The sequence below is a fragment of the Tupaia chinensis genome, unplaced genomic scaffold (genome assembly GCF_000334495.1).
Source record: "Tupaia chinensis unplaced genomic scaffold, TupChi_1.0 Scaffold144326_1, whole genome shotgun sequence".
NCBI lineage: Eukaryota > Metazoa > Chordata > Mammalia > Scandentia > Tupaiidae > Tupaia > Tupaia belangeri.
In genome coordinates, this window is record NW_006204184.1 from 67,377 (window position 1) to 78,023 (window position 10,647).

The window sequence follows — 10,647 nt, forward strand, 5'->3', positions numbered from 1 at the left end:
CGCGCGGCTCCGCGGGTCGGGGCCGCGCGCGCTCCTGCCCTTCTCGGGGCTTCGGGCCTTGGCGTCGTCGCGCGCCCGCGGCCCCGGCCTCTCCCTGGATCGCGCTCTTCCCTCTCCCTCCCTCGCGCGCCCCCTCTCCCGTTACTTGGCCCCCCCACTGACGCGCGTGCGCAGTTCGCCTCCCGTCAGGAGAGTGCGCCACAAGGGTTCTTGCGCTCTCACCCCCATAGCAGGGCTTTGCCTCCCCCTCCTTCTCGCCCGTTCCATGACTTTGTGCCCCCAGTGCGAGAGCTGGTCGGTCCACCAATTCCTTTCCCCATCTAGCGGGAATGAGTAGGTGGGGATTATTTTCCACCCACAAAAGGGACCAGACATTGTGTTCCTGGGACCCGCAACTTATCACGAAGAGGTGGCTCTAGTTCCCATCAGGAACCATGGGTAGAGGACTGTGCATCCAGCAGTACCTGAGGCTCTTCATTGGAGTGTGCCCCCAGGGCCCTCAGAGGTTCTTTGAGGGGTGCTGTGGCCCCGGAATACGAGCGCCCTCCCATCCTGCCCCCCCTCCTCCGCCGGCGATCTTCCAGTTACATAAGTGGAGTGGGACATAGTATGTAACGGACTCCCATCGCCTTGGAGCGCTCAGGATTGCCAGTACCAGCGGGAGCAAGTTGGTCGCATCGTTCTGGCTCCTGTCCATTGTCCCTTGAAGTTTCTTCTCTTTAGTTTGATTATAACCGAATCACCCAAACTGAAACTCAGGTGACTTGTATGTGGCAGTGGCAATGTTTTTGTGGTTTTGCACTGAAGACTGAAGGTCGGTGTGAAGAGTCTAAAAACATATCCTCTCAGAGGAAATCATTTATGACATTACTAAGTATGGGCCCTGGGGTGGGAGGTGCTTGCTCTGGGCTACCTCTGTGGCAGTAGCTTCTGTCATATGTTCGGTGCGGGCTGGTCACAACAGAAGTGGGCTCCACCACAAAATTGATATTCCTGACTCATGGTCAGGCAGATGTGTGCTTCTGGTTATTTTTCCAGGAACTGGAATGGGCTCTGCAGAGCCATTTGCATGTTGTATTTTCACTGTGCTGGGGTCAGTAACCCTAACAGTGAGATGATAGGATCAAATTCAGGAATTGGTTGGTGATTGTGGAACCGAACCTACTGGTGTGCGATGCAAAGTGGCTTCGACATTGTGGTACTCTGACAAGTTTTAGGCATTTTATTATATGTGCTATTATATAAAAACAAAATGTATTGGGGCCTCAGTAATAAAATTGCACTAATAGGCGGTTACTACTCTAAGGGAGAATTTTACGTTTCGTGGCTGGAGTTTTCATCTGGATCTCAGCAATTTCAGTTAATAACTACTTAGCCTGACTTCTTGGATCTTTGAAATGTGTTGGGTTCCAATAGAAAGATAGACTGGATTTTTTAGATCGTTTGGGAATTTCCACCCAGGTTTTAGGGAAATAGGCTTACTTACGGGTTTTTCAGGATTTCTACTTCAAATCCTAGTCAGGAAGCCTAGGGAACACTTGGTGTTATTGTCTTCCCCAGATATGTAACAACCTTAAAGAGCACAATCAATCCAGTTGAAGTGTAGCTTATTAAAATAAGTTGCTACAGATCACCCATTCGTGGCAGGTCAACTAGGTAGCTGTCCACTGAAGTACATTCATATTCACACAGACACAGTCTTACTCAACAGAGATCCTGAGGTTTGCACATCTGAGCCTGAGACATGGAAGTTGAGGTCTCTGTTGTTTTTTGTGGTTGGCAATATGTCTCCTCGGTGCCTCTCAAGTTAAATGTTGATACCCTTAGCCCTTTAAATGGTGCAGGCGACTTCCAGAATCTATTCTCTGCAAAGTGCCTGGTGTCATCTGAAGTCACTGTGTTCTAACTGCTTGAAGAAAACCATATACAACTTTCTAGCTAATTCCGGCCTATCACACCTTCCTATTTCCTGTTATTAAAAATTTGCTTGGAATACTTTAAACCTAGAATACCAGGACTTGTTTTCACTGGATAGGAGAGAATCACAAAGTCATCCATCCCTTTTCTGACTTTTGTGCTGCTTGATTTCTGAGGTGGATCTGGGGCAAGGCACAGACTACTGTGTATCTGGAGGGTTACTGTACAGTTTTCTATTTTTCTTAAGCAATTTGTATTCTATGTGTATGTGTTTGATTTCCAGCCAGAGTTGTCATCGTTCCCGTTCCCTGCCCTGTGCCTGTGAGATCTAATCTAGTAAAGCTGGGAGGCCAGTTGTGGAGTTTGAAAGAAAAACTGCTTAGATGAGTCTAGTATGATAGTGCTCCCACCAGAACATTCCCTCCCCCATGTAGAGATGTAAGGAGAAGTTCCTCACTTTAACCTAGAATAAAGAAGAACAGAGATTAAGTTATTAGCTGCTTATTTGAGTCCACTAATGTATGTGCTTGGGACTATTTGCATAATAAATTATGTGCCCTAGAACCCATAATTTTTTATAAAGATATTATAAAGGTGAATGTTGGTAAGAATCTTTTAATTGGCTAGGAGCAATTTGTCACCAGGCTGCGTCAGTTACTATAAGAGAGGATCATGGAAAATGTTTAGTAACCAATGTTTTAAGCACATAGCAGTAAAGCATAGCCCTAGACTGGTGAGTTCCAGGGAGTGTGACAGGACACCTGCTTGTCTTCACTGCTCTCTGCTATGGTGACATCCATGCAGACCAGTCTCATGTGGCTGGCAGACACAATCTTTTTTTCTTGGTAGAGCATTGTCACCACACCAACGGAAGGACCTTGTCCTCAGTGCTTGCATACTGACCCTTTTCAGTCAAATTGTTGTCCAGTCAAACCCCTGTGACTTTACATTGTTTTGTGTAGGACCAAATGTAAAAGGGTCTCTTTCTTGTGCTTGCTTACACCAAAGTTGTATTCTTCCGCCTTTACCTGTTCTCTTCTGCCTTTCTCTTGCAAGGAACAGTTTCTTATTGAAAACTTGATTTGCATGTCCTTACTTAAATACTTGGTGCCACCACTCTGATGGTAGGTATGGTGTGTGGGATAACTGAGTGGGAATGGGAATTTGGGGTGGGCAGGGCATCCCCATTTCCATATAAAAGGGTGGGCTGTGACCATTCTGTGAAAAAATAAAGCCCTGGCTTTTATAACTTCTTCAAGGTGCACACAGGCTGGGTCTGCTGGTGGATGAATGTGTCCTCACTGAAATGTGTAGCTGTTTTGCAGTTACTGCAGATGTCTGGACTCTCATTATTGCCTCTGAAGCTGACAGCCTTACGAAGGGTGCACTTGTCTTCCTTGCCCAAGAGACGGGGGCATTTTATATATGGACCTGCTTTATTGGGTTTTCACCTAATGAAAGTGAAAACTACTTTAACCTAGAATAAAGAACAGCAGAGGTAAAATTGTTTCATACTTGAGCCTGCTAATGTATGTGCTCGAGAAGATTTGCATGATAAATGGTGTGTCCTAGAACCCGTACTCTTTTATAAAAGTGAATACCACCTTTATGTGATGTTATTTTCTGCTCATATTTTCTGCCCCCTCCCCTTTTTGTGAAAGTTTGAGTTAATCAAAGATCTTAAACTTTAAGAGCTGGAAGGAACTTAGTCTGGCTGCCCCAGTTTACAAGGAAAAAAACTTGGGGCCGTGCAAAGTTGTCAATTTTCTAGGGCCTCCCAGCCAGGATACCAGTTTTATTTTTAATGTATGGTCAACCCAGTAATATTGTTAAGTTCTGGGATTTCAAAACATTCTATGATGTGACTGTTTGTTTAAGGGGATTATGAAAACCTTTATGTGATGTTATTTTCTGCTCATATTTTCTGCCCCCTCCCCTTTTTGTGAAAGTTTGAGTTAATCAAAGATCTTAAACTTTAAGAGCTGGAAGGAACTTAAGTCTGGCTCCCCCAGTTTACAAGGAAAAAAACTTGGGGCCGTGCAAAGTTGTCAATTTTCTAGGGCCTCCCAGCCAGGATACCAGTTTTATTTTTAATGTATGGTCAACCCAGTAATATTGTTAAGTTCTGGGATTTCAAAACATTCTATGATGTGACTGTTTGTTTAAGGGGATTATGAAACCTTGCCGAACCTCAAAAGGTAATTCTGGGTACCATTCTGGTAGCTATAGGCCAGCAATGAAACACATGGTTGTTGCCCTTCCTCTGGTTTGATTATATGAGTTAAAGTGTGAATAGTCTAAATTGTACTCGCTAAGCTTTTCTTTTTAGTCTAAGGATAAAATTGCTTTTCTTGGGCCAATAAGATATCAGAGATTAGCTAATATGAGACATTAGGGGGTTTTTTGTTTTGCTTATCTCGGGTTTTGCCATAGGGCCACCAGAGGGAAAGTGACCCCTTGACAGGATTACCATGCTGCAGTCTTTAACTCTTAGGTCTTTGGGCACGCACACACAGTGTCCAGCACCTTAACCTCCACTACCTGCTGGTCCAAGGCATTAGGTTTTAACAAGGAAATGCTGTTTATCCAAATGACGAACATAATGGCAAAAGTCCTTTTTTGAACATGTGTTCAAAAGCAGAAGGGAAATTATCAAACTAATAACTCAGTTTATTGAATACTCAGATTTACTGATCTGAGAGGCTTACAAGTGATTGCTCTGAAATACAGACTTGCATATTTTTGGATGATGGCTTTGGATCTCCCAGGGCCCTTGATTTCCATTGGTGCCACTTTTTTTGTCTAAGGTTAAAGCCCCTTGATGTGATGTTATAGCAGCTTGTTGTAACTCAAACTGCTTTAAAAAGGGAAACTGTGCCTGGATTTTGCGTGTTCTTTTTGGGGTGATATTTTGATGTTGCATGTTCTCTTGAACATGTATTTTCTCCCTGAGTATTCTTTGTTAATGTGGTGGAATAAATGCTTGCCAGAAATCACCACTATGGTATACTTCGTAGTGTCAAAGTACCCCTTAGAAGTGACAAAACCTGTGACAGTGTCAATTCTAACAAGCATGAATCTTTCCTTTATTTTAGCACTGTGTGTTATGTGCTAGTAATTTGCAGGGTTTTTTGTTTGTTTGTTTGTTTCTGGCTAGGTATGCTGGGAAATAGCATAGTACTTTGTCTATGTGTTTATCTTCAAAGTGTCCCAAATAGCCCTGGGAAAAAGGTTGTGCAGCTCAATGGGGGCTTTCAACTTACGATTTTCTTTGTTTTAGGCTCCATAAAAATACAGAATCACCAGTTCCTGCTTTGATGTGACATGTGACTCCCCAGAATACACCTTGCTTCTGTAGACCAGCTCCAACAGGATTCCATGGTAGCTGGGATGTTAGGGCTCAGGTAAGTAACCTTCCTTTTTTTTTTTTTAGTATATGTCCTGGTTTGGCCATATATTTTTATTAAAAAAAAAAAAGAAAAGAAAAGAAAATAAAGGAAAAAAAGATACTACTCTTGGACAGTATAAAAGTACCCCAAAGACTAAAAAGACAACTGTGCCAAACTGTGCCATATAATAAAAAAAAGTCACTTCCCTGAGCCCTGAAAGGTCAGTTGGGGTAGGGTTACTTGGTAGCCACAGTGTGATCTGGGGGCGGGCGTCAGATTAGAGCCGGAACTGGTGATCTGCAACTTCAGTTCACCTTGAAGCAGGTCAGCTGAGCCAAGAGTGCTGGAACTGAATTTTTCCACCTGCGCTGCTGCTGTTGCCTAGTAGTCTTCAGCATGGTGCCTTGTGTGTTTTGGTTTTGGATAAATGACTTATTGGTCATCATTAGTGAGCAGTGGTAATACATTTTCATATATGGAAACTGGTGTATGGTCCCCTAGAAGGACACCTTCCTGAAAGATGTCACAGAACAGTAGCACCCATGGCTAATGGTGTGTGCTTGCTGCACTCCTCCCATGGGGACTAGAGAGAGCACCCACATATATGTCTTATTCTTGGAACTCCAGAGCAAGGCAGGATGAATGAATTTTGAGAAACTAGGGACCCAAGTCATTCTAACCTGACACTCAGATGCTGTATCAGCTTAATTTTTTTTAAATGGTTCCTTACCTTCTCAACTGTCAGGCTTAAGCTCAAGTTTTGTTTTTGTTTTTTTGTTTGTTTGTTTTTAAATCATTGGTCATTCCACATTTGATATTTTGACACCTGGATTTCAAAAATTCCATGTGGTTTCAGTTGAGTTTTCCCATTTTTTTTCCCTAAGGAAAAATGTGAGTTTTCACATATGCTGCCCTTGTGACTCCCACTGAGACCCCGAGTAGCACTTTGTTGTTTCTCTAATAGTTTCTGACAACTCATTATAAAACTGTTACAGATATACATAAGAAATAGCCCATTTAACATTTATGTGAGAGGGCAAGGTTTGGATAGAGGAGAATAGAAGGTATGGAAGGAAATGTAAACCATATCACTGCCTCCCAATTCCAAATTTGGTCCTGCTCCCAATCCTGTGACTCACATTGTCGGGGTGTGCTCTGGACCCTGCTTATAGGACGTTCTTTGTACTCTAAGTATTTATGCTGGTGGGAGCTGTATGGCTAGTGCTTTGTGCATTGTCTCAGAAATTGTGTGAACTAAATGTGATATGGGCAGTGAATGGGTTTCTTCTGGTAGATGTTAGGCCAGTGGGGAGGGGGGAATTGTGTTTTTAATAGTCTTTTTTCCTCAGATTCTGAATGGATTTTCTAAAATGAAATTCAGTGGTAACACTATTTAATTTTTCCTGAGAAATACAGAAAGGAAGAGGTTTTTAAAAATCTCTTATTACTTATGAATGGAAATACACGGCCATTTGAGCTTCGAGGAACTTTGAAGGGAATCTCAAAGGACACAACCTGTCTTTAGTAGATAAAAGCTTGGTATCTTCTTTTGGTTTCATTTTTTAAAAAATTATAAAAATAACACACAGTTTTATGGGAAAACCAAACCACATTGAAATTTATCAAGTAAGAAAATAGAAATTTCCCCTTACTCTATTCTCATTACCCAGAATAACCATTATTAAGAGCTTAATCTTTTTTTTTTTTTTGAGAGAGAGAGAGAGTTTTGCTATAGGGTGCATGTGCTTGCCAGAAAGACAGAGAGAGACAGAGAGACAGAAAGTGAGAAATCACTCCCCAGGGTGGATGCCCACGCCACAATCCCTTCTCCTCCAGTCTCTTGGATCTTGGGCACACACGCACACATGCCCAGCATGAGTTTAAGCCACCGGGTTCGGGACTCGAACTGTAGTTGACGATATGGGAGTCCAGTGACATAGCTGTTACGCTGACTGCTGGTCCTGAGCTTCATCCTTTTATATCTTCTTTTTTTAAGAATTATTTTATTTAATGTTAATCAATTAATTACTTATTTTAATTTGGCCAGAGAGGGACAGAGTAGGAGGGAGGGGGGAGAGAAAGAGAGAGAAGAAAAGTGAGAAAGCAAGCCACCTCATCCGGGACTCAAACTGCGGTCGACCATGTGGGAGTCTAGCACCCTTAACCACCATACACCTGCCGGCCCCTCCTTTTACATCTTCTAAGACTGTTCGAATATGTACTTTTTGCATTAACAAACAGGATTCTGCATCTCTCTACCTCATATATTTACCTCTGCCTCACTTTTTTTAAATAGCAGCATAGTCTGCTGTGGATTTTCTGACTCATTTATCATCATCTCCTTATTGGTTTTCCAAGTGATTTGCTATTAAAAATACTGCAGAATTGAACTTCCTCATGTTGCCAGTCTTTTTGAAGAATGGCTGCCTAGACTTGCAGTTGCTGGTGGGTACCACCACATCACCTTTCAAAATGGCTATCCCAGTTCCTACAACAGCCTGCAAAAGTGCTGTCTTCCATGTCCTCTCAGATTTGGATCTCCATCTTTTAAATTGAGGCTCTCTGGATTATCACTGAGGCTGAACCTCAGTAACTGTTGTCCATTTGTGTTTAGTCTTTGTGAATTGCCTGTTTATGTTCTACATTCTTTCTTTTTCTTTCTTTTTTTTATTTTTCGGAGAGGTTTTTTGCTATAGGGCGCGTGTGCTCGCCAGACAGAGAGAGAGAGACATAGAGACAGAAAGTGAGAAATCACCCCCCAGGGGGGATGGTCATGCCGCAATCCCTTCTCCTCCATTCTCCTCTCGGGATCTTGGGCACGCACGCACACGCGCCTGGCATGAGTTCAAAGCCACCGGGTCCGGGACGCGAACCGCGGTTGACTCCGTGGGAGTCCAGCAACATAGCCATTACGCTAACTGGGGGTTCCCTCTACATTCTTTCTTCATCAGGGTACTCCTTTTTAAAGTGATTCGTAAGCACTCTTAGTGTATTAAGGATATTAACTCTTTGTCATGATGGAGATATTTTACCTACTTTGTCATATGTTTTTTTGATTTTGCTTGTCTTACTGATATATCAAATTGCTATTGTGATTTTTTTCCTTTTGCTTTTTATATTTACAAAGTCCTTTCCTATTCTAAGAACAAATCAATATTCATATTTTTTTCTTTAAAAAATTGATTATGGGGAACCAGCAGTTAGCGTAATGGCTATGTCACTGGACTCCCACGTAGTCGACCGTGGTTCGCGTCCTGGACCCGGTGGCTTAAAACTCACGCCGGGCACGTGTGTGTGCGTGCCCAAGATCCCGAGAGGAGAATGGAGGAGAAGGGATTGTGGCGTGACCATCCCCCCTGGGGGGGTGAGTTCTCACTTTCTCTATGTCTCTGTCTGTCTGGCGAGCGCACGCGCCCTATAGCAAAAACCTCTCAAAAAAATTGATTATGTACTGTATTCATACAAGTGAATCTTATAGGTAAGTTGTCTTGTGTTTTTCATCTGCTTTTAAAAATTATTTTAGTTTTGATTTTTTTTTTTTTATATCTTGTTACCATAGGGTGTATGTGCTTGTTGGAGAGAGAAAGAGAAAGAAAGTAAGAAATCACACCCCCAGGAGGGATGGCCACTCTACAATGTCTTGTCTTCCACTTTCCTCTCAGGATTTGGGGCAGGCATACATGTGCTCCTGGGATCTTTTTCAAGCTGTTGGATCTAGGACTTATTATGTAGTCAGCCATGTGGGATACAGCCACCTTAACCACCATGCCACCTGGCTGGCCCTCCTATGTTTTTTTTTTTTTTTTTTGTGCTTTCGTTGATTATTTTATGCCAGAGAGTGTGTGCATGCATGAGAGGAGAATGCCCCCCTCCACTCCAGGACCTGATCACAGCATAGTCCTGGGTATGTGTGCCCTGGTATGTATTTCAAACCATGGGGACTGAGACTTGGACCCTGGTTGGCCATGTGCAATCAAATTTCTTGGGCGCTGTGCTGTGAGACTGGCTCATAAACATTTGTTTTTATATTTAACTTTAGGGCGGAAGAGGTCTAGAGCCTGTTTAGCCAAGTGTATCTGCTACTTGGTGAACCAATCATCCAGTCTTCATCTTTATCAAATGCTGACTTCTTCAAGTGAACAAAGTATCTGTTTAACTTTTTCCTATTTTGTCTGTGAAGTTGCTTTTTTCTTTCGGAATTTTTTTCTTTGTGAGACCTCATGGCAGGGCTGTCAGCAGACAATTATTCATTCACCCAACAGTTATTTAAGTACCTTTAGTGAGTCAGGGGTGGTTCTGAGCCCCAGGAGTTGTGCCTTCTTGACTGGAGGTGGTTCTACAGTGTTCTCTCTGGAAGACTGGGGGAAATAGCAGATCTTCACAAAAGTAGATTTTAGATGAACTAAGGAATGGGGGGGTTAAATTCTGATTTTTTAGGAGTATATTGCAACATGAGCATAGTGTGTATTCCAACTCGTGTAGTTGCAGGCTGATTTTTGTCTTGATAAATTATGATGAAACAGTCTTTCTGTTGAAACAGTTCTGTGTTCAACTAGTTTGGTTGTGATGGAATAAAAATTGCATACTGGTAGAAAATGGTCATTTTTTTCTATGATGATTTTGAAGCTTTTCTGTAATAGCTGATAAAAATAAAATCAGGCTTTTAGCAAATATATTTTGGGGTAACAGGTGTAACTGTTGCAACCTGTATCATTTAACTATAATAAATACCCTTAAAACTGAAATGGAATTCTGATTGGGATTGATTTTTTTTTTTTTTAAGAGAGAGAGAGATTTTTGCTATAGGGTGTGTGCACTCACCAGAGAAACAACGCGAGAAATCACCACTGGGGGGATGGTCACACCGCAGTCCCTTCTCCTTCATTCTCCTCTTGGGATTTTGGGCACACATGTACATGCGCCCAACATGAGTTTGAAGCAGCTGGGATTCGTACCATGGTTGACCATGTGGGGGTCCAACAATGCAATCATTACGCCATCTGCTGGTCTGTTTTATTTTTAATTGCCAGAGGGCTCCCCAGAAAGAAAGCACCCTCCAATGAACTGTGGTCATTCAATTCTTTTTCCTCCATTTCTCCATCCTGTCAGGATTTGGGGCATGTACACATACGTGCCTGGCATGTTTTTCAAACCACCAAGGCTGGGACTTGAACCCCAGTTGGCCATGTGGAATCTGGGTCTATAATGACAGAGCTTAATTGCTGTACTAGAGGGCTACCCCTGAACATATTTTTTTGTTAAAGGGGGAAGGGTTATACTATATGGCTAATGATTATAGGGCTTTGTATATAAGGTAGTCTTTTTTTTTTTTTTTTTTTTT

At 42.5% G+C, this 10,647-nt stretch overlaps 1 protein-coding gene across 1 annotated transcript in view; it reads left to right on the plus strand.

The window, feature by feature from the left end:
• Nucleotides 1-4,987: 4,987 nt before the first annotated feature.
• Nucleotides 4,988-10,647, plus strand: part of MECP2 (methyl-CpG binding protein 2) — a gene marked incomplete in the record, with an annotated part of 87,567 nt that continues 81,907 nt past the window's right edge. Inside the window, 1 exon segment of the mRNA XM_014583471.2 lies at nucleotides 4,988-5,321. Coding sequence (XP_014438957.1) covers nucleotides 5,296-5,321 — 26 coding nt within the window.